This window comes from Lycorma delicatula, chromosome 3 (genome assembly GCF_047948215.1).
Source record: "Lycorma delicatula isolate Av1 chromosome 3, ASM4794821v1, whole genome shotgun sequence".
NCBI lineage: Eukaryota > Metazoa > Arthropoda > Insecta > Hemiptera > Fulgoridae > Lycorma > Lycorma delicatula.
Window position 1 is genome coordinate 24953700 of NC_134457.1, and position 23431 is coordinate 24977130.

The following is a 23431-nucleotide window of genomic DNA, read 5'->3' on the forward strand; positions in this document are numbered from 1 at the left end:
AAATATAAGTAAAAAATAACTATTTCTTAAATTTTTTCGTCTTGCCATGGCACACCAATTTCTGATGTAAAGTATTCTGTAAACAATTCTCTTACTTTAAATGCATCATTAATTGCATTTCCCCCTGCATAGGTAGATTTTGAAGTGCTGTTTATTGCGGAATATCATTCAAGTTTGCATTTGAATTTTGATATGTATACATGTTGGTATCATATTTTTTTATAAAATTATGTAGAATGCAAGCCGTCAGTATTATGCAATCTACATTTTCCAGTTTGGCCTGAATTTGTCTCGTAAATATTCTAATTGTTTGGGTTATAATACCAAAAGAGTTTAACAGTCCTCCGAGCTGTACTTAAACGATAGCTAAAGATGCGCTTAGAATGATTCAGTTCTTTTCCTGGATATGTGCACATCATACAGATTTTTAGAGGGAATGCCTCACCACCTACAATGACATAAGGAGACTCAGTATCTGTACCTGGCAATGGTGCATGATGTGGTACAGGTAAAGTGTTGTTTTGAAGTGCTTTCCCCAGATTAGATTTTGCAAAAATGCCACCATCACTGTTGCCATATGCACCACATCAACAGCTATGAAATTTTAATGTGCATGAAGTGTCAATAAAACCAACAGAAAATGTTTCTTATAATTAAAAAATTGCAAACTGCTATTTGGGGGAGTGTTTCCCATATAGTGCACCCAAACAGTTGGGAAAATTCCAAATAGTGTTAAAATTTTCAGCAATAGCTTTCCACATTTCTTATACAGGTTGCAGCAGCATTTCACTTATAAGATTTTTAGTTATGATTTTGCAAGTTTTCATTACAATTTTATGCACTGTACAATGCCCCATGCGGTAACTAATGATATTGTTTTTAAAGAATCGTCAGTAGCTAGTACCTAAAATGAACAGATTTTTATTTAAATGTTATTTTAGTAGATTGTAAAGTTCATAAACTGAAGACTAATTTATTTTCAGGGTCATCATGTAAGGCTTGATGAAATAATATTAGAGACAATTACCGGAAATCTATTAAGAAAACTATAAAAGTAGACAATCCTCTAAAAATTAAACTTTATAAATATGCAAATCGGTTGGAATTTCTATGAAAATTTTTTGATGAGAGAGATACAAAAGGAAATATTGAATTCCAAGAAGACAAGACTGAGGAACCGGAGAACAAGACAACAAAGAACAAAACACAATACATGATGAAGACAATCCAACTATTGTGGTATAAACTGAAGATGAATCAAGTCAATCATCTGCTCATCGAAGTCTAGAAAAGCATATTCAGCAAACACCAAAAAATTGCAAAAAAAAAGAAAGGCCTGTCAAAAAAGTGCATCTTCTCAGTTAATGGAATACTTAGAAAAAAAAATTCGGAACAACCTGTTACATCAACATTGACTAATAACCTATCCTGTTGATGCATTTTTAGCAGGTATAGGTGCTCCTTTAAAGACTTTAAATCCATATTATTTGAACTTAGCAAAAACAGAAATATTTCATACAGTTCAAAAATATGAAATGAAAATGAATTACTGGGCTGCACCCAACCTATTCTCTAAATCATTTACCTGTTTTTTGAAGATATTATTTTAAAAACTTTTCATTAAAAGTTAAAGCTTAGAGTAAACCTCTAACTGCCTGGAAGTTCAATTTATCATCCATCATCAATGTTCAAAATGTTATTCTAAACTAACCAACCAGTTTAAAAAAATGTAAAATACAATTTTCAAAATAAAAAAGCCATCTCCACCATATGACCATATTGTTAATGTATTCTTGTTTGCAATTCTTTTCTATACATTTTGACACCATATTCATATTTGCTTTTCAAAATTTTAGTATTAAATTTCTTACAAAAAAAAAGCAGCACAATTTTATATAAACATCAATCTTCTCCCTTTCATTAACTTTTCATGAATGTACAAGAAAGAAAACTTTATAAAAGTAATAAAAGTCGTAAATATAGAGAGTTTCTTTAAAACTCATGGTAATTCTGAACACTTACTTGATCAAATTCAATTTTTTTCACATTTTAATATACCATAGTAGATATGCTTTGGATCAGGAAAACATAAGATCTAAATGTCAGAAAGCAATTTGGACAGTGGGGGACCTGTGCAAGTTCAAAGTCTGCGCCATGTTATCAGTACTCCAGTCAACTAGCAATCAGTTTTGTGAGTTATGGTTACCTGTTAAGATGCTAATCCATTTTGTGGAGAGAGGTTAGATAAAGTACCAAAGTATGGCAGTACTAAATACCATCTTGTTGGACACTGCCAGATTTATATTTAAACAGAAATTTAGTCACTACAGAGAGAGACTGCACCACTTGTTCTATGCTATTAGTCGTGTGTACATTAGAGAATCACTTTACAAAGAGCACTGCCAGTCATCTTCAACAGCTGATTTTTAGTCTTGACTGACTAGTAAGGTTAGTCTGTGGTTTATTTTGAATTTCTGACACTTAATTTTTGTTGCTCTTCATGTTTTTTGTTATTAAGAAAATCCTGTCAGTATGAAAAAATCTTATGTGTACCAAGTACGAGAGGTTATATCTTAAGTAAAGACCGTTTCAATATATCTTCGTCGTATTCTTCTGCCGTCAGTCCATTTAGTCACTGATTAACATCCCAACCCCGTAGGGGAAGACACCCGCCTTGTGACTTCAACATTTATTATCGGCGACTGCCTGAGAGCATGGGCACCATGCTCTCGGCAGTGCAGTCGCCGTTCCGCCGATTGCTAACATTCAAATAATCACCAGAATTTCTATCTAACCGTGGCTCGACGCCAATACGCCTACCTCCGGCCAATCAACTGCCCAGGCGGTTCCTAGCCACCCGAGGTACTACTCTTATTATACCCCTCCAGCAGTCCTGCTCAGGGCGAGGAATCGAAGGAAGCCAGCTACAATAGTCTATTCTCTGCGAGTCTTCCAGTTGACACGCAGATCAAAGGAGTCCACCGCTGAACGTACCAGAGTTCACTCTGGTACGTTCAGCCTCGTACCGGGGACTAACATAAAGGACATGGTCGGGGACTAACATAAAGGACATGGTCCACAGTGTCATCGATCCTACAGTCCGGAGTCAACCAAACCAAACTATCCCTAAAGCACCACGTCCCCAAAGGAATTAAGTTGTATACCGATTGGGGGAAACCCAACTAATTGCTCGCAGCTCCCTAATATTTGGAAAGATACCATGTGTGTATCGACCGGTAGAAGAATCGTTCCACCTAGCTTGCCAAGAGTCAAAACCTTGGTCTTCAATTTCTCGCATACGCCCAGAAGTAAGAAGGCCTTCCTTAGAAATGTACCGCTTGCTACGTTCCGTAGCTAGAATGTCATGGGTTTAATGCCAGCGATCACAGTTTTATCACAAGTGATCACAGTTTTGTTAAGTTATCACTGTCTCTCTCTCGAGACAGTTCTGTAGTCACAGACAACAGCTAACAATAGAAGACGCTGGGCTCGCAAAAGAATGTTCCTATAACATTGGAATTGAAACGATGAGCGCAGACGGGCGCAGCGTACAACATTATGGCAGACACCTTTGTAAAGAATATGCATGGTACGATAATTCAAACCCCAATCGGGATGGATGACTGCGGACACCTTTAAGAAGCATCATAGTGGTTTTCCCCGCAAACCTGAAAACCTTATGTTTTTTGCGTCGCTCTATCTTGGCACACGAGTTGCCCTTGACCAGCAGCAACCCATCGTCGGCATAAGCCACGCGGTATCCGCAACTGCATGAGGTAGTCGAACTCAACGACCCAGACGAGCGAACCTAAAACACTGCCCTGCGGACAACCTTTGACTAGGTCTTTCATACTTCCGAGCCGCCGTCACAAAGGACGACGGCTCTGTCGCTGAAGTAGCTCGAGATAGTTATAATCTCATTTAGCGTGCACCCACTCTGCTGAAGTTGAAACAAGGAAGAGGGCCACCACAAGTTATTGAAGGCCCAGGGTATTTCCAAAAAAGACGCAAAGCACATATTTGCACTCGCTGGACGAAGCCAGATCCATTAACCTAAGAATTGCGTCCTCTGTGCCCTTACCGGGGCATAACTGATTAAATATTAATTGTTATTTATTGCATTTTTAAGTTCATCGTCTCCGCAAACTTGCTTACCACTCAAAAATTCTTTCAATTTCCCAAACAAACTGTAATCAGAAGGAGCTAAGTCCGGACTATATGGTGGGTGATCGTAAATTTCCCATCCAAATGTTCTCATTAAATAACGTGTCGGATCCGCAACATGTGGACGTGCATTATCGTACAGCAGGACAACGCTGTTGATCGGCCACCCACTTCGCTGATTTTGAACGGCGCGCCGTAACTTACGTATAGTTTCGCCGTAGGCTTCTGCATTTATAGTTGTTCCATGTGGCATGAAATCTATCAGCAGTATGCCAAACCGATTCCAAAAGACTGTGGCCATCAGTTTGCGTCCAAGTGGCTGTGGCTTGACCTTTGGACCTTTGTTGGTGATTTAGGATGACGCCATTTACTTGACTGCCGTTTTTTCTCCGGCGTGTTAATACGAAGTCCATGTTTTATCGCCGGTAGCAGTTGAATTAAGGAACTCATCACCTTTTACTGTGTAGCACATCAAAATTCCAAAGCGAACATTTTTTTCCATTAGAATTTTTTTTATGACGTTCTGTTAAAATGTGTGGCACCCAACGTGCACAAACCTTTCAGAAGCCTATATGGTCATGAAAAATGCGACCAATAAAAGCTCTTGAAACATCAGGAAAAAGAAGAGCCAGGTCGGAAGTTGTAGAGCGACGATCTTTTCAGATTTCATCATCAACGCGTTTAAACAAGTCTTCTGTGATTATCTAGGGCCTCCCCCTCGAACGTTCTTCATTATGCACATTCTGTTACTTCTAAACCTTTCACACCATTATCGGATGTTTCTTTCATTTATTAGATTATCACTGCATACAGCAACCAACTGCCTATGAATTACAGCCGACCTAAGGTTTTGATGGTTTAAAAAACATATGATCCACGTATTTCACAGTCGGCGGCAACGTCGATTTTCCTATCCATTTTATAACGAAATAACTTACATTAATCAAAGATACTTCAACGTGACAACTTACAATGCAGTGTGTACATTACTAGTGTGGCCATGACAACAATTTCCCAGCGATTGTTACTTTAGAGATATCCCTCATAATTGTTCATTATAATAATATTTATAGTCATTATATCATACTGTAATCAGTCTTTGCAAAATCATATATAACTTCTTATGTGTTAAGAGTTTTTTAGTACTATAAGTTGTATTGACCTAATACATCTCCCATTTCAATAATCAGCCATTGTTACAATTATTTAAAAGTGTACAGTTTTTAAATGACAAACTGAATTAAATTTAGTAAATTAATGTTTTCAAAATTCATGTCAAATGTTTTGAGATGCTCTTTGGCCATCTTCATTGACTGATCACAAGACAGCTAAAAAATGATTGTAAATGTATGTAAGTGAATTTGAAAAAAAACATTATGAACAAGTTCAAAATGATTTTTAAACAATTTTTTCAACATTTTAAACTAGTTTTGTAGTCCTTTAAGTGGAACATCTGATCTGAGAGAACTAGGATTTAAGTAATTTGTTAAGTTATTAATGGGAAAACTATGTGTAAAATAAATAATAAGTAATGTCTGTACCTGTAACAACGCTAAAATTTGCTGTCAAAGATGCAGTTGAAGATTAATGTTAGAAAGAGGAGATAGATTACAGATGATAAGAGTATATTAAATTGAATGAAGGAATAAAATAATTGATTTCAAATATGGGTTTTTAATGTATCATGTAATAAAACTTAGCTGTGTTAATAAACAGCAAGAAAATGTATTAAGACTGTTTTACAAACAATTAATACAAATTTTAACTTGAGTGATGACCAAAATGTTGGCTTACCACCGCCTTCAGTTTCGCCCAGCTACCGATAACACAAACAAAAAAAAAAAATTTTTAATATTTCTCTCACTTCTAAGTGTGATATCATTTCTTAAATTGCTTTTTTGTGTACATTACAGATCTGTAAATACAATTTTTGTATCACCCTTAGTTTTAAATAAATTACGCTTCAAAAGAAATTAAGGGAAAGTATAGTTAAAATCTGTAAAATTTATAATTTTGCATGGCCATACCTGTGTTAGAATGATTTCGCTGATGCTTTTCTTTTATAAATAGCCTCAGGCAGATCCTGAATTAATGTCCAACAGTAATTGGCAATGGTAATGTTAGTATTCCATTTCCCTTTTTAGCGGCTTTCCATCATTGAAATGTCTTGGTGGAATTGTTCACCGTGTTCTGTCACTTACGTCTCTGAGGTTGTCTGGGAAAAATTCCAGATGTGAGTTGAGGAAATTGTATTTTCAAAGATATATTACATCCCATACCTCTGGATGAAGTAAGAAGCTGATTAACAAAATATTGTCAGATTTTTGTTTGCCAAGAAAATTTTTTCAAATGTCTTTAAATGAAGCCCAAGCTACACTTTCTACATTATTTAACATTAAGTTAAATACATCATCTTTGCCCAACTCTCTTATTTGAGGAGCAACAAATATTCCTTCTTTAATTTTTGCTTCACTTACAGTTGGAAATTTCTACCTGATGTACAAAAATCTGGGACTATCCTTCTTCAATGTTTTTACAAAATTTTTCATTAGTCCTAGCTTAATATGGTAAGCGGGTAAAAGTATTTTTTTCGGGTTAGATCTGTTGCGATGTGGAGGACCATAAAACCTTTGTGGTAGGTTTTAGAGCGAGTATGAACAGTAGATGCATAGCTGATGAATGTTGCTTACTGAATTGTTATTTAATATCTTGTCGTCTTGACATTTCAATAACATATGATTGAACATCTAACAAAAAACTTAATAACATATACATTAATAACATATAAGTATAAAAAGAAAATAAATGTTCATCTGAACATTAGTATGTGTGTCCATCCAGTTTGAATGTACAAATTGACCGCTCCTGGTCAGATTCTGGCGCCGAATGAATACAGGTTACTACATCATATACCACTAGGAGTGGTCATTATGATGTAGGACATGGTGTGACCATCGTATGATCATAGCTTGCAGGAGAGCCCTAGCTCTCACTAGGTAGCATCACCCGACACCACAAGTGGAACGTAACATACCCCCCACCAATTATAATTTTATAACATTGTAAATTAACTTAACATACAAATAAAACGTGATAAAATTAGTTACATAAATTAACATTAATTCAACAATACAATATTGATAAGAGCAAAGATTGAAAGCAAAATAAATGAACGATAAACAATTACATTAAGATGACGTTAAGTATTATTGATTGCATTGAGAATGATTCATGTCATCACAATCATTTAAATTTGAAAGAACAATCAGTTTGTTAATGGTTCTTTTTATTATTGTATTATTGGTTTTTACATTTGCTAATCTAACGAGTCCATCCTTATCTGGATGTTATTGAACAGTTACTCCTAATTTCCACATCAGTGGACTTAGGTTAGACCATGCTTTCCAAAAATCCTTTAGTAATTTTTGTATAAGCTGCCACCTAGCAAGTTTATTTTTTACATTATTGCCTGAGAAATCAGGTAAGGCAGTTAAAGGAGCGAAGGTTAGAAAATGTCCAGAAGTAAGTGGAGCTGGATCAGATGTATGCTGCCCACCATGACGGATAAGTATTTCCAATGTGGAATAGATTTCTTCTGGTGACAGATCTGACAATATACAATTATTTTTATTTCTTAAATTATAAATTAAGCAAGGACAATATGAAAGTATGTTTAATGTTCGTCCAAACAAAGGAAATGGCTTTGAAAGTTTTACAGCTTCTGAGTTTGAAGAGCGACTGAAAACATTTGTTTTGCTAGACTTCTCTTCCTTGAGCGAATCTGGCAGAATCATAGAAATGGTTGATTGATTGGATGGCCAGGCGTTCTCATCTTCTTTCAGAAAAGACGTACCATTCCACCAAAGTTGTTGTTTGGTTTAAAATGAGACACTCAGCGCTGCCTATGGGCAGCTTTAGTATTTAGAACATTCTGTATACTAATCAGACGGAGTTGGACAGTCTTAGATCTTATAAATATAGTATATTTAGTTATAAATCAGTGTGTAATTATTTTATGTATACTACAGTCCATTATTCTGCTACAACGTACAGCCCGTTATCATTGGTCCTCCGGGCCGGATCTTTTACATTGGTCGTCTGAACCAGATATTTTTTATTGTGTGCAGAACATAGTTTGCGTATAATACAGTTGCGTAATAATATCTATAATAAGTGCAGTTAATATCCATGTATAATACAGTATTTACAATTCGACTTTGAATGCAGACATCTACCTTGGTGCTAAGTAAACAGCCATTTCGTTGTGACCTTCAAGTCAGGCTACCTGCTGCCAGTCGCTTATCTTATTTGTTTCAGATAAGTAATAACAAATTGAGAATTATCAGTTCCTTATTTACGTTCCTATCTATGATATAGACTTACATTTACATTCCGTCGTTTGATTCCTTTATCATTCACATTATTATTTCTTACTGATTAATTCCATCCATATCGTCTATATTTTTAATAATTATTAATTTCTTATTTTCCTAGAAATCTTTAATTTATGTTAATAGTTATATCTATAAGTATTTTATACAAATTATCATTATGTCTCTTGAAGTAGAAATTACAACTTTGAAAAAACAACTAGGAGTATGAAAGGCTCAATTAACACGCATAAAAACATTTCTCGATAAATGTAATAATGAGACACCAAAAAGTAATATTAAAGTTAGATATGATGCAATGCCAAATATTTTAGATAATTTTATTTTAATAATTTTAGATAATTTTAATAAAATTAAATAATTTTAGATAAATTTTAATAAAACACAGAGTTTGCTAGAAGTACAGGACGAGAAAAATTACGATACGCATTTAGAAGATAGCTTAGATTTTGAAGACAATTATTATGAAATTAGGGCGCAACTGGAAGAATATTTAAAGGAAACATCAGTTTCAGAAACCCAGCTCTTCAACTCGCATCAATCTTGCATTATTAACGAAAGTAAATCTTCAGCAAAATTACCAACTATCAATTTACCTCGTTTTACGTATGAAAATTGGATGCCTTATGCAGATGCATTCAAGGTTCATGACAATAAAGACGTTAGTCCAATTCAGAAATTCTACTATCCGAATTCTACACTGACACATGAAGCAGGTCAATTAATAAAAAACTTAGCTGTTACTGATGCTAATTACCCGGTTGCTTGGAAATTGTTACAAGACCGATACGAAAACAAGAGATTGATTGCATCGGCTCATGTTAGAGAAATAATTAATATTAAGTTAGTTAGTAAGGAAGACGCCAACGAATTGCATCAGTTCATCAATACGGCGATTAGTAATTTTAATGCTCTCAATGTTCTAAATATTCAAACACCAATTCATGAAGTAATTTTAAGGCAACTGTATATAGATAGATTAGATGCAAAAACCAGACGAGAATGGGAATTAAAAAATTCTACACAAGATTTTCCATCTCTCAAAGATCTTTTTGAATTTTTGGAAAATAAATGTCAAGCCTTGAAGGCTTTAGCCTCTTCAAGCAGTAATAAACAAAAAACAGTGTATGAACGGCAAAAATATAAACCTGTGTTCGACATTCTAACTCATATGTTGCTACTGATTCCAAAGTATGTGAATGTTGCAATCAACCTCACACTTTATACAAGTGTTCGAAGTTTAGTAATTTAAGTGTTTCTGATAAATCTAAGTTTGTTAAGGATAAGAAGTTATGTTACAATTGTCTTAGATTAGGTCATTTAAGGAATTGTTCCTCTAGAGGTGTCGAATTTGCAAGGGCAAACATCACACCTCATTACATATAAGTTCACAAAATAATTCGTTTAAATCTAATAGCAATAATGATTCAGATATAAACCGGAAAATTTCTAATTGTTCACAAGACAAGTCCAGCTCTTCTAACACATATTGTTCGCTCAAATCAAGAGTGCAATCGAATATTCTTCTTTCTACAGCGATTGTTAAGGTCCAAGATAGTCAAGGAAGATTACAACCATGTAGATTGCTATTAGATTCAGCTAGTCATTCAAACTTCATTACTGAAAACTGTGTTGAATGTTTAGGTTTAAGAAAAATTCGTCAGTCAGTTCCAATTATGGGTATAAATAATACTCCTACTAAAACAAATTATATTGTAGACGTACAATTATTTTCTACTTATAACGATTTTAGTGCAAATATTTCTTGTTTAATATTACCACAAATAACTAGCAATATGCCATGAAATGTTATCAACTACAAATCATGGAATCTGCCTTCGAATTTAAAATTATCTGATCCAGAATTTTATAAACCAGCAAATATTGACATGTTAATAGGCGCTGAGCTATATTTCGAAATTATGAAATGTGATAAAAGACCAGGTGGGTTTCCAGTTATCTTTGAAACTGAATTAGGATGGATTCTATCAGGAAAATATCCATCAGAAAATACCTCTTCAAGTCCTCAAACCACATGTTTAACATTAACAAATGATCAACTTCAACAACAGCTCAAACAATTTTGGGAATTAGAAAAGTTGGTTGTTCTACCCAAGGCTAAGGAACAAGACGAGTGTGAACAGTATTATCGGAACACAACAACCCGAGACTCTTCAGGTAGTCTTATCGTCAGACTTCCTCTAAAGCCAGATCATTTACCTTTAGGAAACTCATTCGATAAAGCAAGTTTGCGATTTCAAGCGTTAGAGAAAAGGATTCAAAGGAATCATTCACTTCGTCTGGAATACTCAAAATTTCTTCAAGAATATAAGGAACTTGGTCACATTAAGCCAGTGCCTCTTCAAGGTAATGATTGTAAACAACAGTTCTACCTTCCTCATCATGCCGTTTTTAAGCAAAGTAGTACCACAACTAAACTTCGGGTAGTTTTTGATGGTTCAGCTAAAACATCCACGGGAACTTCTTAATGGCATCCTAATGGTTGGTCCTACTGTACAGCAAAACTTATTTTCGATTATGGTAAGATTTAGATCCCATGCCGTTGCGTTACAGCAGACATTGAGAAAATGTACCGCCAAATTAAAATTCATCCAGACGATTGCAGCTTACAACGCATTCTTTGGCGGGATTCACCAACTGATCAAATTCAATGCTATGAGCTTCAAACGGTTACTTATGGCACTGCCTCAGCTCCATTCTTGGCTACAAGGTCCCTACAACATCTAGCAAGAGAAGAAAAACACACGTACCCAACTGCAGCCAGAATTTTATATCGTGATTTCTACATGGATGATTTAGTTTCTGGAGCTAATGACATCAACACAGCTCTGGCAATCCAATCAGAGTTAATAGAGTAGTTAAGGTCTGATGGATTTCAACTGAGAAAATGGAGTTCTAATCATAAATCACTTTTAAATTCATTACCTCAAGAACTTGTAAATACAAAAACATCAATTCAGCTTGAGAAAAAAGATAGCATTCAAACTTTAGGCTTTAAGTTTTTTCCTCAACCACAGATGTGTTTTCTATTTCTTCCAAAATTCCACCATTTAAAGACGTAGTAACAAAAAGAGAAGTAGCGTCTACAGTAGGTTCCATTTATGATCTAATTGGTTTAATCAGTCCTATTGCAATCTCTTACAAAATATTTTTGCAACGGTTGTGGCTTAGTGGTATTGGTTGGGATGATAACTTACCATCATCATTGCTCCAGAAATGGCATGTTTTGGTGTCACAACTTTCTTTAATTGATGATATTAAAATAAATAGAAGAGTTATTATCAATAATCCTACAGATATTGAAGTTCACGGTTTCTGAGATGCATCACACCATGCATTTGGTTCTTGTCTATATTTGCGTTCTGTCAATTCTGAGGAAGAGATTTCAGTTCAACTGCTTTGCTCGAAATCTCGTGTCGCACCAGTGAAAACTATCAGCATACCACGATTAGAGTTGTGTGGCGCTTTACTGTTGTCAAAATTGTTACGAAAAACATTACCAATCCTGAATTTTTTTCGATTGAAAGGGTTCATCTTTGGACGGACTCCAAATCTGCTTGGCATGGATCTCAGCTCCTGCATCGAAGTGGAAAACGTTCGTTGCGAATCGAGTTTCGCAGATTCAAGATCTAACAGACATTAATGACTGGAAACATGTCGCTTCGTCAGACAATCATGCTGATGTCATTTCCAGAAGTTCCAATCCAGAGAGTTTAGATAAAGGCATCTGGTGGTGTGGACCAATCTGGTTGTATTTACCCTCCAGTTCTTGGCCTAATTCAGACAGTTATAATGTTCAAGATATTCCAGAAGTACGACAAACGGAAACTAGTTTGACATGTGTTTTTCCACCAAATGACGATTTAGTTTGTAAGTTTTCAAGTATTTCTAGATTAACACGAGTAGTTGCCCTATGCAAGAGATTTATTTATAATTGTCGTAATAAAAAGAAGAAAACAGGAAATCTTAATACTGCAGACATTCAAGATTCATTACACACATGCATCTGGATGGTACAGCAACAAGTATATTGTCAAGAAATTTATGATCTTCGATCAACTTCTGCCGTTCCTAAAAAAGTGAGCTTCTTAATCTTCATCCTTTTCTCGACAATCGTAACATAATTCGAGTAGGAGGAAGGTTGAATAATGCTGATATTGCATATGATATTAAACATCAGATTATTTTGCCACCAAAACACCATCTTACGATGTTGATCATCAAGGCTGAACATTTGAGGTTATTGCACGCTGCGCCTCAATTATTGTTAGCTTCACTAAGACTCAAAAATATTGGATACCACGAGCTCGAAAGGTAATTAGAAGTGTTATTCATAACTGTGTAACATGTTTTCGATTTAAGGCAGCCTCGGCTAATCAATTAATGGGTCAGCTGCCCAAACAAAGTAGAGATCAGTCGTCCTTTTCTTAACTCAGGAGTAGACTATGCGGGACCATTTCAAATCAAGTATGGGAATCCGAGAAGTAAAATAACAACCAAATGTTATGTTGCAATTTTTGTGTGTCTTGCAACTCATGCTATTCACATAGAGCTAGTCAGTAATCTTATATCACAAGCCTTCCTCGCAGCCTTAAGACGTTTCACTGCAAGAAGAGGTCATGTCGCCAACTTGTATAGTGACAACGGCACCAATTTTGTTGAGCCAACACAGAGTTAAATTCATTGAGGAAACTCTTTCATGATAAAGAATTTAATACAGACATTGAAAATTACGCTGCCAAGTCACAGCTCAAATGGCACTTCATACCAGCTAATTCACCTCATTTTGGAGGCCTGTGGGAAGCAGCTGTGAAGTCAATGAAAATACCATTTCAAAAGAGTCATAGATAAAACTTATCTAACTTTTGAAGAATTTTCTAGACTTATCCGATATAGGAGCTATCCTCAATTCTAGACCTATTTCTACTTTATCCGATGACCCTAGCGATCCATCTTGCTTGACATCTGGACATTTTCTTATTGGTAATCCTTTAATAGCACTACCTGAACCCAATTTGTTAGATATAAAATGTAACAAGCTTTCCAGATGGCAGCAGCTTCAGAAGATACGACAGAGTCTTTGGTTACGATGGTCTCACGATTATCTCCATGGTTTGCAGCAGCGCAGCAAGTGGAAGTCACCTTCTGAAAATATTCGACCAGGTCTAGTAGTGCTAGTGAAAGAAGACAACGTAATTAATATTGATCAAAGATCAACGTGCGGGGAGTATGTTTGGTTTAAAATCAGACACTCAGCTCTGCCTATGGGCAGCTTTAGTATTTAGAACATTCTGTATACTAATCAGACAGAGTTGGACAGTCTTAGAGTATTGCACGCCAGTACGGCCTCTGCATTATAGTAATATAGTTTAATATTGTTAATCTTATAAATATAGTATATTTAGTTATCAATCAGTGTGTAATTATTTTATGTATACTTATTCTGCTACAACGTACAGCCCGTTATCAGTTGTAATGAAGTTAATGCATCCGACATACAGCCACGTGACAAGATGTCTGCAGGGTTATCTCTTGGAGGAACGTGCTTCCATAAGCATAGTTAACTCTTGAATTTTGCAAATTCTAGTTGCGATGAATATCTACAAACTATTAGGAAGCGAAGACAACCAGTAAAGTACTACTTGAGAGTCCGACCAAAAATGGATTGAATGAAATTTTATACCTAAAATACACTTAACATTATTGAACAAATGAGTTAAAAGAAGAGCTGCATTCAGCTCCAACCTTGGATAGAGATTTGCTTGACTTTGAACACAAGTGGATTCCAACGCGTTCATTGCTATCAACAGAAAAGACAAGCACCATATGTGCTACTACTTGCATCTCAAAATCCGTGCATTTGATAACTCTTACTTAAACTAATTTTAACTAATCTAGGAATCTTAAGATTACTTGACAATTTGAGTTGAGAATACAGAGAATTCCATTTTTCAGCTAGTGGAGCGGGAAGAACTTCATCCCATTGAAGGTTGACGCACCGTAACTCTTGTATGAACACTTTAAATGGAACGATTTTATGAGCAAGTAGATGTTTGGTGTAAGAAGCATTATTATCTTTTGGTTTGATTTGATAAATGAAATTATCCTCTTGAGGACTCCAATATAACCCAAGTGTTTTGATATTTTCATCTTGGCCTAATTTGATGAAGGAATTAGAATCATTAAACATATCAGGCACTTTTGAATGACTATGCAGTGAAAGTCCATATTTGTTAAGCAATAATAAAATATCATTGTATAATTCTTTTAACTGATTGATGTTGTCACAACTAGTGAGCAAATTGTTGACATAAAAATCTTGATTGATTGATTGTGGCAAGCTTGATGAAAGGAAGCTTCATTTTGATTTGAAATTTCAATCAAACATCTAGTTGCTAGAAAACGAAGGTGCCGTTTGTAAATTGTATGGAATGATTAATGAGTTGACATCATACCAGAGGATTCTTTGCAATGGAAAATCGTGAGGCTTAATGTGAATTTGTCTATACATTTTAGGAATTTCTCCTGATAGCACATAGCTATAAGTTCTAAAACGAATTATGATTGAAAATAGATCTTGTACCACTGGACCTGTAGCAAGAAGTGAATTGAGTGATTGGCCATTAGAAGTTTTTGCACTACCGTCAAATACTACTCTAGTTTTGGTAGTGATGGAAGATTCACGAAATACTGCGTGGTAAGATAAATAAAAGGTTTCAGATGGAACCTTAGACTGAAATGAATCTACAGGTTGCATGTGATCTAATTCTTGATATTCCTTCATGAAATGGAAGTAATCTTCCTTAAGTTTAGCGTTTTTCTGAAATCTACGATGTAACAAATTGAAATGATGCCTTGCATTGTCATATGAATCTCCTAAAGCACAGTTTTCCTTACGAGGAAAAGATACAACAAATCTACCTTTGTCATCACAAAAAGTATTTTCAATTAAATGTTTTTCGCAAAGGATTCCTGCTTAGTCTGTAAACAATCTTCGATCTCCAAAATGACTATTTGAAAGGAAAGTTGTTCATTACTGACAAGAAGTGATATTGAATCTGAATTTTTTTCTGTTTACTAAGCTTGGTAGGAATTTGACGAGTTTCTTGAAGTATGGTATGATTGGAGTTATGAGTCAGTTGAACAGAAAGTAGAGAAAGATAGTATTGAATGCCTAAGTGAATATCGATTTGCCCAGGAATATTAAAATGAGGATTGTTTCGTTTACAAAATCATTAGGTAATAGATGGCAGGTAGTACATGACATTATAAATTAAAATTAAAATGTTCATACCTAGAATTAATATTCACAATATCAACACTTAGCTTAGATTTAGTAACAACATAGACATTTTAGAAAGATATGTATAGACATAAAAATAAATTTAATATGATCAAGAATATGAGGATGACAGTATTTTAAAGCTGTAGCAGATGGCACTACCATCTATTTTAATAATGATGTATAATTTAATATATTTCAATCAGTATAGTGAAGTTAGTTCAGTTAAATGGACAACATCCATAATTGTTTTACTTAAAATTATTTTTTTTATTTCTAATTTTAATTTGATTTTATGCTTTAACGTCGTGGTTTTACATATGTAAAAATTTTTACAATTTAATTTTTAATGTTAATTTTAATTAATTTTTCATATTTTTTAAATATTATTTTTATTTTTAATTTAACAGAATAAAAGTTTAAAATAAATAAATGCATAATATGTTATTATATTTTACAAAGTTTGTAATATAATTTTGAGATGATTATATAATGCAGCTGATGATGCGAGTTAATTGCGAAAGTGCTCCTGCATATATAGTGGAATAAGGTAAGTCATCCTACTTTATTCATTCTGTACTTTGGTTGATCTAATAAAATAAATATATATGTATGTGTATATTTTTTTTCGAGATGAAATGTGTAAAATTTAATTTTTTTCTATCCTGAACAAATAAAAACCCTCTTCCTCTTTATATAATATAAATTTACACACACACACAGGTTGTTTAATTTTTTTCCAGTTTTCAAGAAGGTGGAATATTAAATTGATATGACTTTACTTTTTTTTTTAAATTATAAACACTACTATTATTTAATGTAGTAAAACATATTGATTAGTCAAAACATACAGATTATTCAACATATCAATAACAACATTGTTTAATTTTGAGCATTCACATTATACAACAGATATGTTATGAAAATATACAAATTTTTTTTGTATTGTAGCAACTGATGTATCAAGATCCTGCAAGGTGGTCATTTACATTCCAGAGTTTGGTACAAAAAACAATGTTAGAACTACATGTTAGAAATTGTGTTAATCATCCAGTAAAGTTAATGGAGAGATCAATTTACAGTGCCAGGTAAGTGTTCTAATGTACAAATTTAAACTAGCAGTGCTTGATTAATTAGTTTGTGTTAGTTAGTATGAGTTCATTGAAAATTGTGTTTTCCATTTCATCTAAAATAAGACAAAAATTAGCACATAAGCTGCTATTGTGTGCATAACTTGAACTTTCATCAAAGCAAAGCAAGCTGAATAGAAATTACTATTTTTACTGCATTCTTCTCTGCTTTTCATCCAAAAGATTTTGCTCAAATCACAGTCTGGATTGGCATATTTCTTGTCATTTCTTATTCTTAACAGAAAAATAAGTAATGTAAGTGGAATTCCCTGTAGTTGATAAAGTAGATAAATATTTAGTGTTGTGCATTGAATTTTTGAGTCTATTTAGAATATACCAGATTTAAAGATCTTTGTAAAATAGGCTTGTATCAGTTTTTAAAACCTGTCATTTACAATAGTAAGTTGACTTAAGTAACCATGAAAATTTATTTTATACAGTGGCCAAAATAACCATATTATAATTTTTAAATCTTTTCTTTTTTTACTCTTAGTAAAAGTGGTTTTTTTTTTAAATATGATGCATTGTGTTTAATATCTGAGCTGGATGAATGTTTTATTCGAAGGGGAGATGTAATGCATCAAGTTGTCCAATTAAACTTTTGTTTGAAATGATATAAAATTCATGTTGGATTAAAAAAAAATGAATAAAAGTTAAAATTTGGCATAATTCAAAATTACAACCAATTTCAGTGCTTAATAAAATTGTATTTTTGATACTTTGAATTGTAAATAATCATTATTTTTAAATGTTTTCTTTTTCTTTATAATTTTACAGTAATTGATATTGTGCATGACTGATGAGAGCTGTGAACTGCCAGAATAACTGATTAGTTGGTAGTTGGGGGACATCCCTTGCCATATATGGCACATAGAAGAGGTTAATTTTATTTTTAAATAATAGTTGTTAAAATTGTATGGACATTTTTAGAAATCCTTGTTTTAGAGATTATGTAATTGTGTGAAAGTGAAATCTATATTCATAACGTTAACAGAATTGTAAATGCTTCACTTAACATTTTATGTAACAGAGAACTGAGATTTATCATGTATTTGAACCCTTGAGAAGAATAAACAGTGCACGTGTATGATGATGCTGTTTTAAAAAATTTCTGAACTATTTAAGAAATGCATCATTGTGACATCTTAACATTGATCTGTATGTGGTATACACAATGTCAGTCTGTCACTGTGACTAACCTGATTTAATTCAGAAGTTTCTTCATCTTCATGATTATTATTCAATGAAATAACATTTGTTTCTAATATGTAGTGTGATTGTATGATTAGCATGTACTAGTACGATTGTATATGATTGATTGATTGTATACGAGTGTAGCATGATTGACATTACTGGTATTTAGTAACCAATAAAATTTAAAATTTATGTAAAACTAGAAATATTTAAAAAGTTTCTTCCTTATGTAGATAGAATCTTTTATCTTTAGAAAGAACTCAGAATGAGGTCTTCAAAACATTTTTTTATAGTATTGTCAGACTATACTTGCACATATTTGTAACAATATTTACTCAGACACTAGCCCAAAGTTAGGTACATATTTCACAAGCAGCAATAATTTCAGCATTTTTATGTTCCAGAATAAACTTTAAAGTCCCCAGAATTACTAACAGCATACTATATAAGCTTGATGTATTAGCTTTGCGTATCTATACTGATATTTAATAACTAAGCTTTTTGACTAAAATGTTTTACTTTTTACACCTTCAGAAGTGGTCTGTGAAACTACTAGCCAGGAAGTTATTTAGCATGAGTACTTAATGATAAAGCTTTTTTTCTACTTAAGTTCAAATCGACATCAGGTAGTAGATAGGACTGGTTAATTAACTGCTTATAACAGATGCACTTAAATTTGCATCATTCAGTGTATGGGTTTTATTCAAATAAAGAATACAGGTTATAAAGTGTAGAAAGATTTTATCAAACAAGGACATATGTAACTGTTTCTATACGATTAAACAGCGAGTTTTTTTTTTTTTTTTAATAAACTCCTTTATAAAGATTAATACAGAACTGTGATATCATTTTTAAGTTAATAAGATAATATTGTTAAAGGTTTAATTAAAACTTTTCAGGTATTGTTTTGTTGAAAATTTGTATAAAGAAGGTTTAATGTCAGCTCCTGAATATGCTGTTATTGATGAATGGTTTAAATGGATCATAATGAATATGAAGATACAAGGAGATTTGATCGGTTAGTTGAATAGTGTTTTCTTTTTTAAATTTATTTATAAAACATACAATTTTCATTTATATAATATATTAACATATACAGTCTTTCAGGAAGGTTCTTCCTCACTTTCTCATCAAAATAATGAAAATTTCATGTAAACGTAGGTGAAAAATGTTTTTCTTTTCAGTTATGGCTAGCAAAAAAATTTATTCTGATTTCTGCTGTAAAGGTCAAATAATTCCATGCTAAAACTATTGGAACAGATTATTGAGCAAATGTAATAATTTTATAATATATACATGTATCCATAAAATCTTCCCATGATTATAAAAAAAAAAATATTTCAGTTACAGCTGTGCGGTTCGTGTCAGAAGAAAGAAAAAATTATCAAGATTTTTTTACAATGTCAATAAATTTCAACATGCACACTTTTGGTCGCTCATAGTATATCAAACTGATAATCAATTTCACACAATTTGTTGGTCAACATTTCTTTGGTAACACTAGCAACAGCTTCAGTTCTCCGTCTCAATGTGTCCAGATGAAGTATGGGTGTTGCATAGACTCTGTCCTTAACATAACCTCAGAGGAAAAAGTCTAAGGGAGTTATGTCTGGTGAACGTGTTGTCCAGGGAGTGGGAGTGTCGTGACCAATCCATCTGCTATGAAACGATTCATTCAGAAAATCTCGGAACTAGTAATCCCCAATGTGGTGGTGCACCATCCTGCTGAAAAACCACCCTAGGTTGCAAGTCATTTAGTTGAGGTATAGCAAAGTGTTGCAGCATATCCAGGTAAATGTTAGCTGTTTTTGATTGCTCAATGAAATAGAAGGGACCACTGATTCTGTTGTGCATCAAACTGCACCACACATTCACTTTAGGAAAATCTCTTATTTTTTCTCTGGTAAAGTACGGATTTTCTGAGCTTCATATTCTCACATTATGCCTGTTTACTTTCACTGAGATGTGGAAAGTAGCCTCGTCTGAAAAAGCCACACGCTTTAGGTACTCATTATTGTTACCAATCTGTTGTAAAATCTTGGTCGCAAAGGCAGCATGACAAGGGCTGTCATCTGGCTGTAGATGTTGCAATATCTGAACTTTATATGCGTGCAACTTTAGTTTCTTGTGTAAAATTCTGTGCACTGTTGACTGGAGATCCGTGGTTCATGAGACGCACAATGGGTAGATTTGGAAGGACTTTTTGTAGAAATGCTTGCTGCGCAACCTCAACCTTTTCTTCACTAATGGATGGCCACCTTGTTCATGGAAGCTCAATTACACTTCCACTCTTCTTAAACTTTGCATACCAGGTAACGGATACTCTTGCTATCAGGTGCTGGTCATCTGTATTTCCTTCTAAAATTTTGCTGCACAGTAATCAGTAATTTCGACTTGATACCACAACACACTTTGCGCTTTCTCCCGGATTGACATTGTTTTATAAAAAATTGATCACAGTACTCTCTACCTGCAGCAAACCAATATAAAAAACTTTATAATTTTTTTTTGTCACAAACCACACAGCAGTAACTGTAATAGTTTTTTTGTAATCATGGAAAAACTTTACGGATACTGCATTATCTTATATGAAAAATTGCAAAAAAATGGATTCCAGAACGGAGTTTCCAAGTAAATTGTTGTAAAACGCAAAAAAAATTGAGTCTGAGAGCATACTCTTTTTTCAGGTTTGGCATAAATCTGTCAATCTCCATTGTGGAGTGGTAGTGTCTTGGCCTTTCATCTGGAGATCGTGGGTTTGAATCCCTATCAATCATGTCATTTTCCTTATGTTAAAAAATTTCCATTTAATATTCCCAGCACTCTTTATCAGTCCAGTTGTGAAGCATAATACTTCCTGGTGGTAGTTCTACCTTTTTTCAGGTAGTATATGAGCACCACACTTTGAGAATCTTAAAAACCATAGCCATGACTTTTTCCTGCTAATGGGATTGTTTTTTGTGCACTCATCTGCTCCCACCACTGGTTGGAATGGTATTTAGTCTCTGGCATGTAATGGTAAATTTATGTTTCATCTATTGTTATGGAATGTTAAAGAAACTCAGTGGGATCATGCTTTAGTATAGTCTAAACACCCTTGAAAAGTGTTATGTCAAATGCTTTTTTGGTCTACTAATAACAAATGTGACACTCAGTGACACTCATAAGCAGAAAGCTTTTTTATATATCCAAGACGGTGTGAAAAAAAGGCATAGTGTAAATCATTCTTTCAAGATGTTTACAACGTCACTTAGCTTGGACACCTTCAGTTGATCATTTAATACAGCATTGTGGATTTTTTTTGAAGATTTTGTCAATTGTAGCAGTTTTTGGGTCGAAAGAACATACGACCATGTTTAAATTCAGTTGCCCACTTTTTTATTGTTGAAAATAAAGGGGATGAATCCTTTAAAATGAAATTAACTCTTTTTGTTTGTCCGCTTGGGTTAACCTTCCTTTTAAAATAAAGTACTTTTACAACAGCTTGAACTTCAGTTTTATCCATTTTTCAGAGTATCTAAAAAGTTGTTTCTTTATTGTCATAAACAAAGCAACTAAAACGCATGTGCCTGAAACTTCCCAGCACCTCCATCTAAAGAATCATACTTGAAAAATATCATAATAATTTGGTGATACTTGTGTTCTGTCTCAGGCTTAGAACTGAGAACTTTCTCAAAAACTCATTTACTTCGCTAAATTGCCTGTAACCAAATAAATCCTTAAGACCAAATTTGTAGATATGGTTTTGACAAAATTGATTTCATAAGTCAATAAAATCAATTTTTCTCGAAAACGAAATAAGCATTCTGAATATCTTCAACCACAAATGAGTTAAAAGATAGTCTTACTTCCCAAAATAATTTTATAACAAAACTTATTTAATATACCATTTAACTTATACTATTACATTAGCTATTCACAAAGCCCACCTCCACTGTCAATACAAATTTTAGTATGGTTATTTACAAACATGATTGCCTTTTCCTATATTCTTGGGCCAAAAACTTTCTACATAAAAGTTCATCTTCATTGTCAGATCATTGAGCTTATACTAATGCCTTCATGTGTTCCCATGGGAAGAAATTAAAGGATTCAAATTGTTATTTGTTAGCCCAATAAACCTATAATTTGCCTACAAAAAATTACTTTTGTTTAGGATATTAAATGTGGAGAATGATACTTTGAGTCATATGCAATGTTACGAGTGGTTTTCATGACCAGGAAAGCCTTCGACTTCAACTGATGATGCCCATGTTCAGAAAATCAATGATCTGATACGTGCAAATTGTCAGTTGACTGTCAGAGAACTTACAGAAAAGGTTAGCATTTTGATTGGGTCATGCCATGATATTTTGACTGAAAACATTTATATATATCAAGTTGCAGCAAAGTTTGTTCCTTGTTTGATGACCGAACAGCAGAAAGAAGATCAATTGGACATTTGTTGGCAATCTTGAACAAGCTAATGATGAAACATTCATGGAAAGGATCAAATGGGATATGAAGTGGGGTTTTATGGCTATGACATTGAGACAAAAGTTCCATCATTGATCGCACATTACAAAAATTGCTGCTAACACTTGAACATTTGGTTACAGAGGAGGTTAGGCAGAACTTAATGCTGCCAACTGCAACATCACTAAATCTCTGTTGGTGTGTAATTAATAATGCTCGGTTATTTTCTGAACAGACCTCGTATGTATTTCTGATAAAAAGTAAAATTTAATTAAATTTTTTTAAAAACTGGTAGCAGACATAACCAATGAAATGCTAGTGTATTTCTAGTTAGAACATGTAAAAGGATAAAAATAACTAAGCAGTTAAAATTAAAAAAGGGTAAGTTTTTTACTACAAGTGGATATTAATAAAAAGCCGTATCATTTGTACATATTATTATTTCATGACATATTATTATTTATTGAATTATAACTGCTGTTGATCTTAACTAAGGTAGGGAAAAAAATAATGATTGTTTAAATCTATGATTCAGTTTATTTGCGCACTGATCCTGAGGTGGCTTATCAGCGTATTCTAGACAGGGGTCGCAAAGAAGAGTCTGCTTTAACTTTGGATTACTTGGTAAAGTTAAATCAGCTTCATGAAGACTGGTTGGTTGAAAATAAAGTATTCAGCACTCAAATTCCTGTGAGTATTAATATTGTATAACTTCTGTAATATTTGCTTTTATAAAAAAATATGTGCCGCACATCCCAGTGATATAAAACATCATGCTTTTAGTTTGTCTTTTG

The 23431-nt window shown here is 33.6% G+C and overlaps 1 protein-coding gene and 1 pseudogene across 1 annotated transcript in view; both read left to right on the top strand.

The window, feature by feature from the left end:
* Window positions 1–23431, top strand: part of LOC142321460 (deoxynucleoside kinase-like) — a 36939-nt gene that overhangs the window by 4041 nt on the left and 9467 nt on the right. The window contains exons 2-4 of the mRNA XM_075359559.1: window positions 16810–16946; window positions 19082–19200; window positions 23173–23327. Coding sequence (XP_075215674.1) covers window positions 16810–16946; window positions 19082–19200; window positions 23173–23327 — 411 coding nt within the window. The remainder of the gene's footprint in view (window positions 1–16809; window positions 16947–19081; window positions 19201–23172; window positions 23328–23431) is intronic.
* On the top strand, window positions 488–1778 carry LOC142320745 (uncharacterized; annotated as a pseudogene).